This window comes from Onychomys torridus, chromosome 11 (assembly GCF_903995425.1).
Source record: "Onychomys torridus chromosome 11, mOncTor1.1, whole genome shotgun sequence".
Classification (NCBI taxonomy): Eukaryota; Metazoa; Chordata; class Mammalia; order Rodentia; family Cricetidae; genus Onychomys; species Onychomys torridus.
Window position 1 is genome coordinate 84,314,859 of NC_050453.1, and position 21,537 is coordinate 84,336,395.

Sequence of the window (21,537 nt, forward strand, 5' to 3'; positions counted from 1 at the left end):
AAAGGCACAAAGCTACACAGAGAAACCCTGTCTCGAAAAACATATATATATACACAAAACTAGTAAATAACTATATATATATATATATATACACACAAAACTAGTAAATAACTATACATATATATTGTTATTTAGTAGTGTTGGTACCAGGAGTTGAAATTCAAGTTGCTAACTGAGTTGCATTCCTTCATAGAGGCTGAAGTTTCCATTAAATAAAAGAGGAGTTGCAGGAGGTGAACCACAATCAAAATATTTTGTATGAAAATGTCTATTTTCTATAAAACAAACTGAACCAAACAAATAAAAGATAAAATGAGTTGGTTTTTGTTACTGTAAGAAAATACTTGAGAAAATAACATAGGTAAGGATTTAGTTTTCCAGGATTTCAGAAATATGAATTCATGTTTACAGGGTTCCATTTCTGTGGGCCTGTAGTGAATCAGACAATCATAACAGAGAAATGCAGAGTAGTGTGCAGCTGCTCACCTCTTGACAATGGAAGGGGCAGGAGATAGAGAGCCTAAGAGGAAGGAGAAAGCAGGAAAGGGAAGGAAATACTGACATCAAAAACCAAAACATAGTTGAAGAATCTAGATTTTTACTAGTTATAAACTTAATAATGTGTTGGTAATGAATCAATATTACTTAGGATGTGAGTGTGAAGAGACCTCAGTCATGTTTGTTCTTAGTGTTCCTGGCATAAGTTAATGATAATGGCTATCTAATAAGAAGGAGACACCGAGCCCCTCTTTGCTGTGAATATCTGTTGCTCTGATTGGTTGATAAATAAAGCTGTTTGACCAATTGTGAGGCAGTACATTCCAACTGGAGAGAAAGGAGAAGAAAGGAGAGTGGGTTAGACACCAGCCTGCTGCCCAAGGAGCAACAAGATGCCAGCATACCAGTAACTCCACAATCATGTGGCAATATATAGATTAATAGAAATGGGTTAAGTAATAAGAGGTATCTAATAAGAGGTATGACCCATAAGCCATATAGTTTGTAAATAATATAAGCCTCTGTGTATTTACTTGGGATTAAGTGGCTGTGGTACACAGGTGGGAGAGATTTATCCTTAATGTGGACCTGGCAAGACAAGAGAAACGTCTAGCTACAACTCTTTTCTTCTTTCCAGTCACTAGCCTGCTTCACAGAGGCAGAACTAACTTGCTTCACCTCATGTGGCTGCTGATGAGTTTTAGAGCTCATCTAAGACAAGCAGGAAAATCATTTAAATGTCTCCATTCAGGAAGAATAAAACAATTTGCCTTCTCTGAGTCTTTTTCTGACCTCTTAATGGTTTTCTTGTTGTTGCTGTTTTAACAAGCAATGTCTAACATCCTTGTATCCTTAGCATACATTCATAGTTTGCAAGTGTTCTCAACCACACTGTAAATTTATTGCATGTACAGGGACACAGCTTGTTCCTTTAAACATCTATCCTGCTTTATGTTCTTGAGTGTCAAACCTTGCTCATGATCCAATAATATTTACTGGTATACAACAAGCAGGTCATAAAGGACATTCCTAGGTAATGGCTAGGTTGTATAACCCAGTCCTAAAGGAACAACAAAAATATCCACACATTAGTCACTGTTGTTGCCTTTAAATATTCCCTTTGACCATTGTGCATATCATATAATGATTAAATCCAGTGCAATCTATGTTTATGACTTATTAGAAAATATTTCATTCTCTCTCTGTCTCTCTCTCTCTGTCTCTCTCTCTGTCTCTCTCTCTCTCTCTCTCTCTCTCACACACACACACACACTCACACACACATACATACACACATTCTGAAATAACTGTGGTAGTAACTGTCAAAATCAAAGGGAAAAAACATGTAAGGAAAGAGTCTTAGTGTCTTTCACAAGTTTATCATGCGTTGGCATCTAGATTAATATCAACTTTCACCAAAGAACGCTGATTCCTTATTAATGGATTAGATGTTACATCTGCATATGTACATGTATATGTTGTTTGCAATCCATCTATAAAACCAATCACAGGGTTTGTATTGATTCATCATATCTTGTTCTCATAAAAACTCCAAATGTATCCTTTATTCACAGCCTAAGATAAAGAACTACTTTTACTACATCATGAGAAAACTTCTTCAGCAACTTAGCTAATTAAATAAAATCTATGCAGAAAAATTTGAATGAGAAAAAAACCCCTGAAACTCTATTGTGTTCTCCATGCAACCTCAGCAAGAATCTAAAAAGTAGTGAAAAAACAAACTTGCCTTAGGGACTGAGTACCTCACTGTTTCATGTATTAGGCAACATACACATTTGCACACAGGAAAGTAAATTCTAGTTTTGACAGTTCTGTGAATATGAGCCAAAGGTTGAAAGAACAGCACACATTCTATCTCTTTCTTCCTCACAGAAGAGAGAAGGCAGCAAAATTACTAAAATTTCTACAGTTATGCTCTACAATTTTGGCTTCATTCTCTCCTTTCCAGTTGTGGATATGAGGAGACTGTGTAGATAGTCCTGATGCAGCATGAGCATATTGTCTGGAAACTATGACAAGCCATTTGTGGGGCAGAGGCTGGAAGAAAATACAGTTGGATAATGCAGTTTTTACTTCCTTACAACTCTATAGTAATACATTTTATAAAAGAAAATTCCATATCTAATCCCAGCTGAGGTTTTATTTTGAAAACTGAAGCACACATCTCTAAGGAAATTTATAAAAGACTGAAGTTCCTACATTGTAAATTAAGGTATGGAAATATACTCTAGCTAGAGTGAAAAATTCAGTTTCACTCAGATGGGATAATCATTATCTTGATACTGTGTGAATCTCAAATCCCTATCTGACTCATTATAAATACTATCATGAAAGTGTTCATTAATGGCCATAGATTAGCCTATGCAATGCTCTAAATGTCTAACACTATTATTTTATCACCATTTTTCATCTTTTTACAACATAATCATTTTATTCATTATTCACAGAAGCTGTGCTTAAATTTTGGAAATAGCATAAGTACTTAAGCACACACCAAGTCTTATGGATATTGTACTGCTGATCTCTTAAGCATTTTCTGTAAAGACATTCATGCAATAATTCCATAGTTGAAAGTAATCTTTCACAATTCTCTCTCACAGTTTTTAAGGGTTCAACTTTCCTGTTTCTCTTTGTTCCTGAATTCACTCCATCTTAACTCTAAAATATGCAAATTTTAAAACATGTGACAACAAATTACTCAAATTGCAATAAACATTGCCATGTGAGACTATATAGATAATGAAAAGGATATGAAGTTAAGTTCAATTATGCTATGAATCAAAGAAGAATACATTCAGATGATCATAAAGAATACACTCCAATAAAATTTATAATCAAACTACAATAACTAATTGGACACTGGAGCCCATATCAAAGTGTGAGAGACTATTTGCATATTTGGAATGAGTAGAAGAAATAAATAAATTTATGTCTTTATATGAAATCTTGCCAGTGAATTAACAATCAGGTTGTAAACATTTTCTTGTATCTAGGAAGAAAAGGAAAATTTACAAACAAATGGAATTTTTTGGTGAACTGCCCATAGTGTTTTGTTGTTTGTCTTAGGAATTTTTAAACTATGCACAGCAAGAATAAAGAGATCTCAATGTCTTTATTTCAGGATTGCTTAGTTATACTTAGAATATGAATAAGAAAAGGCCCTTCAGATTTCACAAACAATGTCACAAGGTTTGGCACAAGAAAGCATGGAAATTAGATGAGCCATTCACTGTCCAGAAAATTCCATAGGTTGTGCAGGGTCTCTGGAAATGTTTATATGGGCCTTGGCTCATTGAGGTCTTGGCAACATAATGAAAATTAAAATCCCTCAGCTTGATTACACAATTAGATGTTAGCCAGACACATGAAACCTAAAGACTAGAAATTTGAATTCTGAGGCTAATTCAGCACAACTTCAGTTACAAAATATCAGCCAAGAATCTCTTCTGAAATAAAGAATATAGATTTCATTGGCTTCAAAAACCTGGGTTTGAAGGTAGGTCATTGCAAGATTTCCATGGGTACTGTGACATTTGTTTGGGGAGTCTAGAAATGTGAAAGAGTGGGATTGAGAGTCTACACATAATTCTCACAAATTTGCCTTTCAGGTCAGCATGATAGCTAGAAGATCACACAAGCATTCCAATAATGTGTATATAGCAAAGCTATTGATGTTAGTGTAACTTTGTAGCTGTCACCAATGGAAATAGCATTACTACTAAGTGATGCTACTAAATTAACATTTTTTATAAGTATAAAGTATAATAATGTAAGGTATCTGATTCCCACACTCCATCATGAGCATTTCACTATTTCTATTAAATTAGTTATTGAAAATGCCTTATTAAACAAGTACAAATTAAATTATTCCAAAACTAGTTGAAACCATAGAGACAACTTTTATTTATTCTGGAACAGCAATTATTTTAAAAGGAATGATTTAGGATTTGAGCAATCACAAAGTGTTCTTGGTCTGATCAACCACTAAAATTATTTAAGCCTGAAGCCATGATCATCAAGCTGTTGTGAATCAGTAAAGGTCAAAAACAAGAAAAGGAAAAGCTTAAATAAGTAAGTCTATACACTTGAAAAAGTAAGAATATAAGAATAAGAGACAAGAAAGCAAAGAAGTAAAAAAGAAAAAGTATGTAACCCATTGACAGAAAGACACAATATCAAAGACATAGGTCCTCATTATAATTAGTATTTAGAAAAGAATGAGTGTTTACAATGAATTAGAATCATTACACTAAATATAAGGCTCAGATGAAAGCAGCAAAGATTTACATTATCTGTCCACTATCTATTCTGTTGAAGCTGGAAGAAAAGTACCTTATAATACTTACTATTTGCATCCCATTGTTTCTCTATGCCAATGAGCACATTTGTCTATGTTCACCAAGTGAAGACCACTAAAGGGAACATTAGCAGCCTGTCTTTCAGCTCTCAGCCTCTACCATAGTCTACACTACTTCCCACATTTTCTCCAGGTAAATATCCTGATTCTAGGTCCCTGAATATGACACATCATTTCCTATAAAGAAATATTTGAATGATAACTGTTGCAAGGAGGTCCTGCTTTTACAATTCTACCTGAGAAAAAAAGCAATTCATTCACTGTCCAACTATTGAATTTTAGCTTGTGGTAGCGGTGAACTTTTATTTTCCATCTTGAGGAAAGTATGCTTGTTTATATCAATGACAATCTAGATTGAGTCATGAATCACTTTAGAGAAAAGTCTCTGTAGATGTGTGTGAGGGAATTTTCATATGTATTGATTGAAAGGGGTATGTCCATCTCAACTGTGGGTGACACCATTCAATGGCCTTGGAATTCTGGATTATATAAAAAAGATAATGAGCTTAGCACCAGCTCTCAATCTCTGATCTTCATCTACTTCTGATCAAGAACAACTGTGAGAAGCAGTCCCAAGTCTTGCCTCTATGACTTTCTTCCACAGTAGACCACACTCAAACTGGGAGCAAAGTCGTTTTTCTTGAATTGTTTTTGTAGGCTATTTTCTATCAGTAAGGAGGAAAAGGGCCAGTACAGTAGGTTCCTACCACAAAGTGGGAGGCATGAAGAAGCATTAGGAGATTTGGGCTAGAAATTTTATAAAATGTTGTAAACAGAGCTTAATGGGCTATTTTAATGGAGTATAGGAAAACCAGAATGTCAAGAGATATGTGGGTTGTAGGGACTTCAGGGGAAAGAGAACTCGAGAGAAAAATGGTTTAGAAACTATTAAGAGTTTAGCTGCATTCTCTCTTTTCTCTGAGAACATCAGTGAGTTTAAATTGTAAAGTATGTTTGTCTGAGGAAATACAAAGGCAACAAAATGTTCATTCTTTAGCACTGCTGTTACTTACCACTATTACCAGGTTCTACAGGGAAAAGAGCAAAAAAGGGGAAAACACAAAAAAGTTTGTAACTTTTAGAGGCAGACCCCCTGTTCTACATAGGGTAGTAGGACAGGTGTCCGGAGGAAAAGAACTCTCTCATCTAAAGTTCCAATTTGTGAAAACACAAGTACATTTGAAAGTGAAGAGCCTAAACAGTGAATGCTAAAAGGGTACCTGCTTGTGGAGAGCAACTTTTTAGTGAAGGATACCCCAAAGATTAGCAAGGAAGTTACAGCCACTCTAGTCTAATAAGATCCAGGATCCATCCCTAACTGACATTGTTGACCATGTGATACTGGTTTTCAGGCATGGAACATTCAAGATTTAGAGGGCTATGGAGTATATGGGACAGGGAATTTACTGCAAGGTCAGTATCCTTACAAGGAAGCATTTAAAGGGCACATAGTGAATCTGTGAAGTGAAGACTAAGTTGCAATGGAGACCCCAGGATAGCAGGAATTCCAGGAACACTACAAATATGAATTGGATTTAGATGAAGAGAGAGGCTATGTGTGCTGTGGGCAGCTGTGATTCAAAGGTGTGGCTATCCAAACCATTTAGATTATATATTAGTCTAAATCAAGTCCTAGATACCTTACATGGAGCTTCAGGATTTAGCGTTTTCCCTGCTGGATTTAATTATTACTATGATTGGTTCTTTCCTTGTTATATTACCATTCCTTCTTATTTAAAAAGTTTTTTTTTTTTTTTTTAAATTCTTACACCACTGGATAGCAGAACTATGTAAGTAATTATTATTGTTGTTGTTTTATTATATAGGAGCTCACATTTTGGATATTGCCTTTAGTCCGAGAAGTGAACTGGACTTTATTTAAACTATCTTGGAAATCTAAAAGACTACGGAGACTATTGATGTTGGACTGAATGAACTTTATAGCATGAAATAGCCATGAGCCTATTAAGACAGATAGTTATGACTTAAATATGACAAGTTAGAGTGTCAAGTTGATAAGGGATGGTTGACTGTCAACCTGACAAAATCTAGAATTATATGAGATAAGCTTATGAGTATGCCTGTAAGGAGTGAGCTAAATAAGTTAGCCTATGAAATGCCTATGAGGATTGAGACCACTGAGTTGGAAAACCCACTTTAACCCTGGGTGGCATTGTTCCATCATCTGGTGTCTCACATTGAGACAAAGAGTACTTGTAGTGGATATCTGTTCTATCGATGACTGTAAAGTGTCAGCCCTAGAGATGTAGCAGGTAACTGTCCTACCTACCTGTGACTTCGAAGTATCTGCCCTTGAGGCATTGCCTAAGAGCTACCCTTAAGGCCTGAGATGCACATATGCCTCTCCTCTTCCTCACAGGTTTGGAAGCTGGGACAGACTCAAGCAGAAGAACAGCCTGGCACTGTACCTCAACCTTCCAGGACCCTACTACAATAAATCTCCTTTTTTGTAGTGAGCCTTCTTAATATATTCCTTTACCCTATAATCAGACTCCATGCATTTCTCATAAGTACTAGTAGTCATTACTCCCTGATTCCTGTATTCTATGTGACCAACTTCCTCAAGCTCCTGCTACCATGATGGACCACACCCTATGAAGAAAAAGAAACTCCCTTTTTCTTAATTTGTTTTTACCGTTTTTTTTTTTTATTTTAATTACAAAAAAGGGAAATGTAAGTATTACAGAGAAATTGGGTAGGGGATTAGCTATGCAGCCCATGTTAGCCTCAAATTCATGAACATTTCACTTCAGTCTCAAGAATGTTGGAACAATGGGTCTTTTTTTTTTTTTTTTTTTTTTTTTTTTTTAACGTATCATGGAGTCCAGGTATTTCTTTAGACTTCATTCAAAATTTTTGTTAGCTTTGCTCAAAGTAAGCAATTGAGTACCATCTTGAATATTCTTAGACCTTCCCCCAAGCTTTGGATAATGACCACAATCTTTTAGGTCAATACAATTTAGAACTTGGAACATATACTAAATTGGAGCATCTGAGTTTGTAAAGTAATTCCCTTCATCTAGGAGACATGAGTATGCAGACCAATGTTCATTTTCCTTCTTGTAAAGAAATTAGATATATAAAAAAAATGTGCCTTCTTTTGTTAATGTTTAAAGAAGGAAAGAACAAATGAGGCCACTTTATGGACCACTGTATTAATCAGTTTGACCAAACAAAATGTAATTAAGTAATTTTCAGTAATTTAATGAATTTCTATTTAAATCATAAATTATTTTAAGTAAGTTAATACTTTCAAAATAATTATTTTAAATATGGTAATTATTCACCATGTTTAACTAAGTTAGTCATAATTTTAGAAAGGTGTGAGAATGAAAAATTTTAGAAATAATAATTAGATTGATATACGACAAGAAAATTCCTCAGTGTCTCTTAGTAAACAACATGAAGGGTAGAAACTAATTAAGTGTGAAGCAGCATTTTTTTAATGCTTGAGATACCTTTCACAAAACCCCTTAGATTGTGCTTTTAATTGGATTTGTATAGATATTTATGTAATTTATAGGTACCATTGGTTCTTTAAAAATTACTATTTCAAGTGGCAAAGATTTTGGTATCCTGTCTTAATAAGAATCTATTCCAAGATTATAGGCTAATAATACCAATATTTGGCAGAGACACCCTGTGTGGGTCATGTTATTTGTTGACCTAGACTGGTGAACTTTTAGAATTTAATGGCTCTGATCACTATGTTGATTATATCTTCTAAATTAAGACAAAATATAGAAAGCATATCAATCTGTCTCTTTAATGAAGTTAAAGTAAATTTAGGAAGTATGATTAAAAATAATTTACCATTGTTGACTCCCCAGTTAAGACTTCTCTTGAAATAAAAGTTTATCTTAGTAGGCTTAGATCAGTATAGAAAATCATGTTAGGATTCCATAGCTGAGTGTTCTTGGTATATTTTTTAATTTAAATATATTATGTTGATATTTGATACGCAGAATTTGATTTTCTATACATAAGATGTCAAACTAAATAATTTTTTATTACACAGTAAAGTTTTCTGGCTAGTTATGCTATGGCGTTACAATAATGAAATGGCTTATATCCATTGTACTTTTGTTTTTCTTTCAGTCATAATTCTTTTATTTTTTACCATACTAAAGACTCAATATTTTGGACAATAAGGACATTGTCTCTTACTGTAAGTTTGTTTACTATGTGTGCTTAAAATTTTCAAAAATAGTTGTTGACATTATATAAGAATGATTATTATATATTATTCAGACATTAGAAACTGCTAAAGAAAAATTTTGATTTTAATTATCAATAACTTTAATCTTATATTTATCCAAATAAAATATAAGATAATTAGGTAGCTTTTCATATAATATTAAATTGATACTTGCAATAATAAATTATTGAGTAATAATTAGATGAAGGTGATCTTTCAGATTCATTTACCTGAGTAGAGAATTTCTCCATCATCATAAATTAAAACATATTAGTGTAAATTTAGAAAGAACTGAAACATTTTAGAATTTTCATTGATTAGACAGAAGAATATACATTTTTAGTACTTACTAGTGCTCTATCAACAAAATAAGATAAAATCCATTAAACATAATTTTCATGAGATATTTCTGCACTTATATCAGTTTTTTCTAAGCAAAAGAGTTGAATATTAAGTGCATGATTATATTTCAGAATTTTTTTCACTAGAGTAAAAATGTATAGTATGCATTAATTATTTGATAATTATTTCATAAGATTTCATTCTATATAAATATAACTGTCATATAATTCCAGCAAGTCTAGGGAAAATTTAAATAACAATTTTCAGTTGTTTTTTTCTTTAAGGATTTCTAAACTGCTTCATATTATAAAGAAATGTTATCATGTCACTTTTTGAAATTTTCTACAATTTGTTACATAACCATTTCATCCATTGTGAGACATTTAATAATTTTCTTGTATTTTAGCTGAAATTTTCAGTATATTGATGGAAAGATCCAGGAAGAATATGTAACTAAGAATGTTTATATTGTTCTGACAGATACTGATAGCCACATACAATGGAAGTTTATTTGTATTCTGTTTATATATGTTTAAGTTAGAGTTCTATTTCCCTTTGAAGTTCATTGAACTGGCTCAGTTCATTAATGGTTTCCATCTAGTTCTTCTAGATACACTTTTAATACTTTTTAATTATAGAAATTATTTTAATATTTACAAATTGAGAATTAGGGCCAGTAAGATTGCTCAGAGGGTACAGGCTTCTACTACCAATCTGAGGAACTGAGTTTGATTTCATATAGTGGAAAGAGAAAACTAATTTTGAGAGTTGTTTTCTAATCTCCACATATCACCTTGTAAGGCCCACACACATACCCCCACACTATTACTCCATACCAGCACACATTTAGTAAAATAAACAAAAACTAAGTATAACTTCTAAGTTTTCTATTATTGACTTAAATATCTTATACTAAATATAATTTCTTTCAGGCGGTGGTGGCACACGCCTTTAATCCCAGCACTTGGGAGGCAGAGGCAGAGGCAGAGGCAGAGGCAGAGGCAGAGGCAGAGGCAGAGGCAGAGGCAGAGGCAGGTGGATCTCTGTGAGTTGGAGGCTAGCCTGGGCTACTGAGTGAGTTCCAAGAAAGGTGCAATGCTACACAGAGAAACCTTGTCTTGAAAAACCAATAAACAAACAAACAAACAAACAAACAAACAAATAAATAAATTTCAATTATTTAAAGCATGTCCACTAACAGCTATAAAACATATTCATGTGATGAATAAAAATATTTTCAGTATGTTTTCAATTTTTTTTAATATGAAATCTTTGAGCAGATGTGTACCATATTGCATTCCTTTTATTTTAGACACCAAAGCAAAACATTTTACTAATAGTTAGCCTATTCTACTTATTAAAACTATTGCACAAAGATTGTTACATGGAGAGCTAAAACAGCATCTGTCCACTGGAAATAATTACAGAAATGTTTTTCCCATTGGCCTGAAATCAAACATATGTCTTAATATAACAACTAAGCTATAAATTTCTTTATTGCTGTGTTAATTATCACTAAATATTAATTACAGAGTTATGCACCTGGACTTTAGCTTTATAGACATCCCAATTTGAGGAAGATTGGGAGTCCATAACCATCTAACATTTCATGAATTTTATATTTTACTATTTTCTTATTTTGCAATTAACTCTGTTAATTTTCTCTTTGCTAAAATTTTCCAAAGTTCTAAGATCAACACTGAAGAGAGGGTAAGGTTACAAGTACACATACTTAATCAATGATGGATGGGAGCAATTTAAATATGCCAAAGCAAAGAAATATTTTTTTTTATTATACTGCTTTTTATAAATTTTTTTTGAGACAGAGTTTCTCTGTGTAACTTTGGAGCCTTTCCTGGAACTCTCTATGTAGACCAAGCTGGCCTCAAACTCACAGAGATCTGCCTGCCTCTGCCTCCCAAGTGCTGAGATTAAAGGTGTGCGCCACTATGGCCCGGCTATACTGCTCTTTTATCTACCTTTTTGTGTAAAAGATTACAATAGAATTTAAAGATAGCCATGCTCTTTTACTATAAATTCCTCAAGTCATAATTATTATATATTTTTAAATAAAGTAATTGCTAATGCAGCAAGACTTCCTCACTTTGCTCCTCTAATTCTATGTATATTGTTTCAATATGTGAAGCATTTAGTGTTTGTCTTGCATAAAATGACTTTGGGTTGAATTTAAGGCCTTATTACTGTGATATTCAAGAAAGAAGTATTCAAATGTACACACTAGACAGTGGTCTAATTGTCACAGGGCTTAGTTAATGGTAATGATTTTCCTAGAGGAATAGAATTGAGAGGTACTATTGGAAATGCCAGTCAAATTCCTGCAAGAATTTGAGACCTAAATATAAATACATAGCTTATCCTACAATAAATCTGAATAGCAATGGTTCTGTATGACATTAAGTGTGTCTGGCACATTTTTCCATCAAAGCAGACCTTTGTAGTGTGATAGTCCATGACATCACCCTTATAGATTAAAAATAGCAATGGAAATATTACCTTTTGTATTGTAATGATTCCTTCCTGTGTGTCTTTGTCAGCAGATATCTTGAAAACACCTAACCCATCACCATCCACTATTTTGTATTCCATTTCTGCATTAACTCCTATATCTGCATCAGCAGCTTTAATTCTTGCCACGACTGATGCCACAGGCAAAGATTCTGGAACATTATACTGGTAAGATCCTGTGAAATGTCAAAATAAACAATGAACAGAAACTTCTAATCACTCACTTCCAAGAAATACTGATTTTTTTTCATAATATATTATTGTTCTGTTTTTCAAATTAAGAAAAGCTAAGACAACATAAAATGAATGATAAGTTTCCTAAAGCCTCAAGAAATTTGAGATCGATGTTTCAGCAATGACAAGTGACAGAAACAGATTACCCAAAGAAATTCAGGTTAGATGTATATCTAGTAATGATAAATATGCTTCCCAAAGCAATGAAACTAAACTAATAATTAAAGCATAATTATTAAACATATGATGCCATTTGGATATAATAAAGACCACAATGATATTAAACAACAAAACACCTCCTGCTTCACATGTTCAAAGGCATGACTAATATTTCTGAGAAGTTCACGCTGGAATTTACTTAGTATCTTTTACAAAGAAACTTCCACAAAACTGGACAAGCAGCTATTTGTAAAATGTTAATATTGTTTTAGAGAGAAGAGGTCAATTTGTGATTTCTATAGCCATGACTTTGGACATAACAGTGCAAATGAATAAGTAATATTATTTTTAAGGGCTGAAGAAAAGAAAAAGAGAAATGACCTATATAACCTTTCATTTCATGGCTTTATTAATCCCTTTCAGCCTTTTCCAGATAAAAAAGTATAATGAGGGTCTGATATGGAAGTTTGTTGAGGAATATGATCCTTGACAATTTTCTTCTAATCATTTATTTTTCTTGCCCCTTGACCTTATTTCATACTCCATTAGTTGTAGATCCATGATGTATTTGGAGTTTGGCATATAAAAGGGAGAGATTGTCTTTAAGAGGAATGTAGAAAAGTAAGGGTGCACTGTCATTTGGACTGTAATTTTTGAATACTGATTAATACAATTTTATAATGATTGCAATGTATCTGTATCATTTTCAATGGGTTCCTCACACACACAGATGTGTCCTTAGTAAAACTCAAATATTTCAAGCATACAATAGTTAAATAATTTGTAGAGAAATGAAAACAAAATGAGAAGTATTTGGGTTTCTTCACTTTAGAATCCAGAAGAGGCTCTGAGACTGGAAAACCTGGGCTCCATGTGAGGAAAGGGTGAGAAGCACAGACCCTGAAAGTGACAGTATCACCTCTTCACCAGCCATTTTACAAGGATAAGGCAACAGTAGCATTCGTTTCTAAAACTCTTTCCGTCTTCCCATGGTAAGCCAGGAAAGACATGACAGGAAGGATTTGTGTGTGTGTGTGTGTGTGTATGTGTGTGTGTGTGTGTGTGTGTGTGTGTGTGTGTTTAACTAAAAACATGTGTCTTTTTATGTTTTCTGGAAGTACCATTATGATTCTTGTAAAATAAAACAAGTATTGAAATATATAAAATATCCAAACATATTAATTGATTGAAAAAAGGAATAAGACTTTGCACATTATCCCACAATGGTTGTTTTACATTGTTTATTTCTCTCTTGGTATAAAATTGAGTTCCTTGCTTCTACTGCATAACCATTTTAGAGACATTGTAGACAGACCTGTGAATTTTAAGAGAAAGAAAGGAAGGAAGGGAGGGAGGAAGGAAGAAAAGAAAGGGAGGAAGAAAAGAAAGGGAGGAAGAAAAAAGAAAAAAGAAAGAAAGAAAGAAATTTTCTTTAACATTCTAAAGGAATCCCACATGTTACAAAATAATAAGCGAAGGACAAAATAGTTTTGTAAATAGGACACAGCTACCTTGACAACAAAGGTTTTTATTTTTATTTTTTTCTCCTTAATTCTGGATAAGCCAAAAAACCACTTATGACAGAAGCTCATCTGAGGTTATATTTCTGATGTTTTAGATTGCATTATTTTTATACATTAACTTTGGATGAGAGAAATATGGTATAACTCTGAAAGTCATATGCTCAGTGTATATCATCCGGTCAAAAAGCATAAATGAACATATGGCTATAGTATGATGTATCTAATTAATTTGTGCACTTAAAATGTTAATAGTTATAATGAAACTTACTTTAAAAATAAAGCATTCCTATTTTAAACCCATAAAAACAAAGCAAAACTTTTGTGTTTAGAACAGAGAAGTGATGTTTGTAATTGACAGCAACTGTAGAAACAGTATGAATTAAAAAAATAACCTTGGTAAGTATAAATATACAATTATAATTAACACTTATACACAATTTAAAGTATAAATCCAAGGCTAATTGTGTTGTATTTAGAGAGAAATATGAAGATGTGATACTATCTCGCTATTAACCTTGCTATTCCATAGTCTGAGCTCAAATTAGGCCTTTGATAAAATATACATTTGGTAGAAAGTCATCTGAGTCTTTTGCCTGCTCTTGGGACTCTTTTCCTACTACTGGGTTGCCTTGCCCAGCCTTGATATGAAGGTTTGTCCCTAGTCTGATTGTAACTTCACATGCCATGTTTGATTGATATTCCTTGGAGGGCCTCTGTTTTCTACAGGGAGGAGGAGGAGTGGATCTGCAGAGAGGGGAGGTGGCAGGGGACAGACTAGGAGAAAAGGAAGGAGGCAAAACTGTGGTTGGATGCAATACATTAGTGAAGAATAAATAAGAAAGAAAAGTAATATTTGAAAGGAATTGTAAAGATTGTAAAGATGTTTCTTACAGGTAGTAATCACATTAAATAACTTACTTCGTGGAAAGCGAGGTGGGTTATCATTGACATCAGTTAGGGTCACCGTGACTGAAGTGGTTCCAGATAGTCCGCCGTTTTGACCAACCATATCCTTTGCCTGAATGACAAGCAAATACTGGTCTTTAGCCTCTCTATCCATGTTTGGAAGGGCAGTCTTGATGACTCCTGTAAGATTTTAAATCTCAGTAAATAGCACCATGATTCACTGCATTATAGTAGCAACACACATCTATAAAGGAGCAACATGTCATTCTTCAGATGTGGTCTTTTGATTTTTTTGGCTTTCTTTCTTTTTTTTGAGCATAGATTAGAGACCATACTTTATATACATTTAGATACATTCCCTTGCAAATCATACTAACATATAGGTATATATTTAAATAGTATAGTAAACAGCAGAGAAAATACTACAATATAGTCTTATCAATATTTTTTTGAGGAAATTATTCTTAGGTTTTGTTACCCCGATTAGTGCCTATATGACATGGCTAAACTTCTACTCAGCTCTAATATTGCATATCTCTTATGTCTGTAGACTCAAGTTTCTTCTTCTGGTTATTCAACTTGCAGTATTGAGATAGCTGTCAGAGGGACTGTCAGAGAACTTCATTATAACTTCCTCTGCATTGTAAATAGTGCACCTTCAAGTGTTTGAGTAGTTAGCAGTTGCCATAGTGATAACTAGAAGAAAGCACACAAATAAAAAAGAGATGGCACTTCAAATTCTCAGAAAATCCTCATGCAGTCATAGGAAGATGTGAACATTCTTCCCATTTGTCAGCCTATCCTTTCTCATTTCTTCTCTTCCATATCTTTAACCTCTTCACCTCAAAACAGTTGAGAAGCTGATTGGCCAGTTTAATCTGCTACCTTGGCTATACTTAGGCAAGTCAGCTACAGGGTGACTTCCATGCCAGGTTGGCTACAGAGTGAAACCTGGTATTTAAAAATCAAAACCACATGGTCAGGTGGAGGAAGTCTATAATCCTAGCATGTCAGAAGTAGGGAACAAATGATCAGGTGCTCAAGGCGATCAATCCTCAATGAAAGTGAGCAGCAAAACAGCCTGGATTATTCTGTCTCAGAAATCATCATCAACATCATCATCATCATCAACAACAAGAACAACATCCAAAACTCTCTTCTGCTGCTCAGCAGATGCTCAGTCTTAGTTTTGGTTACACAATGCAAAGTGGTAAAAATATTATCGTGGAAGCGAGAGCTACTAAAAGTTCTGAACAAAAATAGTGAAATAGTACTTTAAAAATGAACTAGGTAGTCTTCTTATTTCTAAAAATGAAAACACACAAGGCAAAGGATATGGTAATTAATATATCCTTTCTTTTTCTCTCACTTCAAATACTTATAATAATTCATTATCAAGTACCAAGACTCCAAATTGAATGGCATTCGTACCTTATATTACCATATATTTATGCTTATTTCTATCACTGTCTCTCAAATAGAAGCACACCTACAAATACACACATGCACACATCACATCAGCAACACATATGCATCTACACATTTGAGTAACACATACTCATATGGGCCAAATTTTATTTCTTGACATCACTCACTTTTTCCAAGCACTTTGTGTATAACTGGGAGCAACATGTACCTGCATAGCATCACAGACTAACATTTTCAGTGGCTTTTTGCTGTCTATATACTACTTATTTATTTTTGAAATGTTACTGTAAAATGAAAAAAAATGTTACATACTCAACAGTTTTATATGTGAAATGTCTGATACAAAAGTATCCTTTGTGAACTACAGTGATTTTAGGAATATTTCTTGCTTCTTCATTATTTCTAACACTAGCAAAACAGGCATATGGGCCTCACTCAGCATAGCTACTTACAAACAAACTTTCTTTTTTTTAATTTTTAATTTTTTTCTATTTTTTTTATTGAAAGATTTTTTTCATACAATATTTTCTGATTATTGTTTATTTTCCCCCAACTCCTCCAGGATTTCCCCACCTCCCTTCCCATTAGGATCCCTTTCTGTCTCTTTTTGGAAAATGAATAGGCATTTAAAGTATAATAATAAAATAAGCTAAAACAAAATTAAACAAAAACAACAACAATAAACAGAAAAAAAGAACCAAATAAAAGCACAAGAAATAAATATAAATTCAGAGACACACACATTCACAGACACAGGAATCCCATAAAAAATATAAAACCATAAGCTAAAATATATGCATAAAGAACTTGTAAGTTTAAAAATGTGCTGAAAACCATTATGAGAAAAGAACATCCAAGGATGCCATTGAGTTCTTTTTGCATTGACCTATTGTTGAGCCTGAGTCCTGCCTTTAAGTGTGGTTTGTATCCCCAATGAGATTCCATTGGAGAAAACTAATTTTTCATTTGCCATTGGTTATCAATTGGAGACAGTTCCTGGGTTAGGGATAGGGGTGTGTGTCCAGGTCTCTCGGTGCTGTGGTACAGACCTGAGCAGGCCCTGTGCATGCTGCCAGAGTCTCTCGGAGTTCAAATGTGTGATGGATCTGCTGTGTTTAGAAGGCTTTGTTTCCTTGGTGTCCTCTATCTCCTTTGGCTCTTATAATCTCTCTGCCTCCTCTTCAGCAAGCTTCCCTGAGCCCTGATGGGGGAGATTTGATAGAGACATCCTATTTGGGGGTGAGTGTTGCAAAGTCTCTCACTCTACACATTGTCTGCCTGTGGGTCCTGTATATTTTTCCATCTGCTGCAAGAGGAAGCTTCTCTGAAGATGGCTGAAAGGTTCTTGTAGAATTTTAATTTTGTTTATATCATCTGCCTTTATGAATTGTACTGTGTCCGTCTGATCAAACTAGAACCACATTTCTTAGAAACCCCATTGCTGTGTAGTTCTGGATACAAACAAACGTTCTTATGCTATGGATTCTTGAACTTAGGTATTTATGTCTTTCTCTTTTTTCTTGTTTTTATTTGTCATTAATAAGTATTGTGTGTTTTTTAAATTAATGACTGATAATCTTGAGAATTTGGAGAATAAACACATTTCATCTTCATGAAAAAAGACTTATTTTACAAAAAAATGTTCTACTCATAATTTAAAACTTTTATTTCAATGCATTCTTACATTTTTCTTCTGACATCAATGTGTTTTTGTTATCACCTTTGCAAAATAGTATGGTAGAAAGACATTTAAAGTGATCAGAAAAAGAAATTCTGGGAGGTAAATGTGGTTGTTTGGTGAATAAAAACTTGTTTTGCAAGAGTGAAGACCAGCTTGAATGCTCAGAGCCTAGGGGTAAGTCCAGCAGGTGTGGTGGCCCTCATTAATCCTAGCTTTCAGGGGCAGAGCCAGTGGATCACTGGGGCAAGCTAACCAGCTACAATAATAACAATGCCTGGCATGCTCCAAGATCAGTAAGAGACCTTCCTTAATAAATAAAATAGGGGGGTGTTTGAGGAAGACTCCATTGTCAACCTTTGACTTCCACATGCCTTTGTGAATACATGCACACTCATTGTGATGTAGAAATGGTTTCACACACATGAAGATATGCATAATACACACACACACACACACACACACACACAAACACACACACACACACACGTACACGAACACAAATAAAAAGGAAAGGAATCTGATGCCTTTGACTTCCTATATTAACTTAGTGACATTATTTTTTGAAGGAATTATAACATCATTAGAATATAAGTCAGGATACCAAAGTTACCTACTTATTTTTCAAACCTCTGTCTCTATAAAAGATCTTACAAATAACATTTGTAAATCAATCACAAAGCTTACAAGTGAATGCAGAAATGGCAGACACAATTTCCAAATCCCTTAGCTACTACACAGAAATTAAATAATAGGTAACACTTGAGTTTAGATACAAATATTTGGCAATATTTCATTTCTAGTTATTTAAATTTTGTTTACTTTTAGTTACAAACTAACATTTTGAAAAGAATCCTTAGATATTATATTTTCTTTTTGTCAATAATTATGTAGTCACAGGCTTATGCATGTACACACTCAGCAATTTTTAAATACAATCTTTTATAAATGGGTAGAAGGTAGTTTAATATAACTTGATCCCTATAACTTATGGTAGCATTATGAAATTGAAAAATGTTCAGTAATCAATAATTTATGTCATATATGGTGAAAAAATAAATAGGCCATTAGCTATTGAGAAAATATTTAGCCTTTTCTGCTTTCTATGTCTTCTTATTTTAAACTAATACATAAAATCTGAACTTTATGCTTGGTAAAATATTTTTATAACTTTTATTTAGAATTCACATTTAGAGAAAGCCTTCTAACACACACACACACACACACACACACATACACACACACACACACACACACACACACGGCATGAATATATCTTGCTTCATTAAAAAATTGTCTGTTCTGTAGTCTGAGGGAAACCACTGATGATTTTCTAATGTGCCATGAAATATGATGCCTTTTTAAGACATATTCTGTTGGGAAGATTAATTTTGTACTGTGATCACCAGTAACAGGTAAGAATTTGTTTCCTGCAATCACTCACAATGTAGGTAACTGCTTGGTGCTTGCAATTTTTCTGCACATTCTGCTTTGATTAAACTATCTTGGAAAATACATGCTCTTGGGGAACACAGATATATTTATGTTGTGAATGGTCAACTTATTGGCCTTTACCTTATTACAACTGAATCAACATTTAAATTCATACTTTGAGTAGATCAGCAATAAAATTTGCATCTCAGTGTTGAGATATCTGCTTTCTCAGGTGTTTTCTTATTTGAGACTTTCTTCAGGAAGGACAAAGAACCTGTGCTCACTTCCTTGGGAAACAGCTAATGTCATTACAGCCTTTATTTTACATAGTCATTATGACAGTTCCAAAAACATAAAATAAATATTAGCCATATCAGCTCCCTTGTGAATTCTAAGGAGTTAATAATACATGTGAGAGGTGAGGGCCATAAAGATACTTGACACAAACCTTTGAAAAATAGGAAGCGCCCACCTTGGAAAGAACGCTGCTAGTATAAGCCAGGACTGTATGTGTAAATACAGTATATCACAAAATCATGTCATCTGCCCCTTTCCTTTGTTTTTAATTGGTTTTCAAGTCAGAGACCTTGGTAGCTACTCCAAGGTAATAGTTTTATGGGAATATACACCTGTGAATAAGGACAATATATGTGACTATGAACTGAATCTTCTGTACTCAGTTCCTGTCAACATACCTTACAAAAGCTAAAATTACTTACTACCAGCGTGAGCTTCTTTGGTTTTGTATAGATGAATGTTATGTTACATAATGTTTAGAATCTAGGAAAGATCTCCAACACAATGCTTTGGTAGTTGTCTTAGATAGGGTTTCTATTGCTGTTACAAAACATCATGACCAAAAAGCAAAGAATTGGTTTATTTGGCTTACACTTCAGCATTGCTGTTCATAATTGAAGGAACTCAGGACTGGAACTCAAACAGGGCAAGACCCTGAAGACTGGAGCTGATACAGAGGCCATGGAGGAGTGCTGCTTACTAGAATACTTCCCCTGGTCCACTCAGCCCACCTTCCTTTAGAACCCAGGACCAGCAGCCCAAGGATGGCACCACCCATCATAAGCTGGGCCCTCCCTCAATGATCACTAAATGAGAAAATACCTTATACCTGGATCTCACCTAGGCATTTCCTCAACTGAGGCTCTTTCCTTTCTGATGACTCTAGCTTGTGTCAAGTTGACACACAAAACCAATCAGTGCACTAGTCAAGATCTAACTACATGTTTTAACACGGTACAATGAGATGATGAGTTACAGATGAGAGCTGGACAGTACTCCATAGGTATTGAGATTGGGTAGCAGGAGTGGCCTCTGTCATCTCTGTGTAATGTCACATTCCTTCGTTATGAAAGATGCCACTTTATAAGCAGAATAAATCCAGTAACTCATTTGTGATGAAACCTAGAAACTGGTGAAAACCAAATGAATTTCAAATAACTGAAGCTGTAGTAAGTAAGGAAGTAATTAGGAAATAAAATTAGATGTCAGAGTGCAAAAAAGGGAACACTCTTAGGAGTGTGAGGTTTACACTGCCTTGGGAAAACAAATGCACTGAATTATATAATAGAAGCTATCGGGTCTAAATGTTGTGAGTTATAGAGTAATATATCCATAGATTTACAGAAATAATGCAAGCTAGGGTAAACCAACAGCCTTTGTATAATTCTGAAACAGGACCATGATGAAATAAGTTGTTGATAAAGCACCCTTAAATTTTATATATCTTGAAAATAGGATTTCAAAGGAATTTAGAAATTAAATTACTATAACATTTAAATCTTGCTGTTTTAAACAAATATCTCTTATTAGAGTTAATACAATGGTAATTGTGTTAATTCCCCAAAGGAGCAATAAGCTCAAATTTGGTACATTTCTTACTGATATTAATTAGCAATCTTCATCAGACATCCATGATTACACCAAAGCATGACTTTTGATAAGAATGCTACCCCCTTACCTGAAAAAATTCTTAGGAGCAGAAATAAATTCAAAAAATTGAAATATAATTACATAATAACTATGTGCTTGGTATATAAAAATATTAATGCTTCCTAAACTCTGTGTTTCTCCTTAAATTTTATCCTAAGTTTCATATTTTTAAAGTGATTATTTCAATGTAAAATGTGAATTGAAGGCTCAGATGTTCTAGCACTTTGTCCCTGCCTGGTGATATTGGTTCTGGAGGCTGTTCAAT

The 21,537-nt window shown here is 33.9% G+C and overlaps 1 protein-coding gene across 13 annotated transcripts in view; it reads right to left on the reverse strand.

Moving 5' to 3' along the window:
• Cdh7 (cadherin 7) overlaps positions 1 to 21,537 on the reverse strand; it is a 133,717-nt gene that overhangs the window by 51,364 nt on the left and 60,816 nt on the right. For 10 of the 13 annotated variants that reach the window (XM_036202906.1, XM_036202901.1, XM_036202900.1 and 7 more), the window contains 2 exons: positions 14,798 to 14,965; positions 11,952 to 12,139 (listed from right to left, as the gene is read on the reverse strand). In XM_036202906.1, the coding sequence (XP_036058799.1) occupies positions 11,952 to 12,139; positions 14,798 to 14,965 (356 nt within the window). Of the gene's footprint in view, positions 1 to 11,951; positions 12,140 to 14,797; positions 14,966 to 15,263; positions 15,437 to 21,537 lie in introns of those variants that run through there. The other 3 variants (XM_036202908.1, XM_036202907.1, XM_036202909.1) reach the window with 3 other exon arrangements.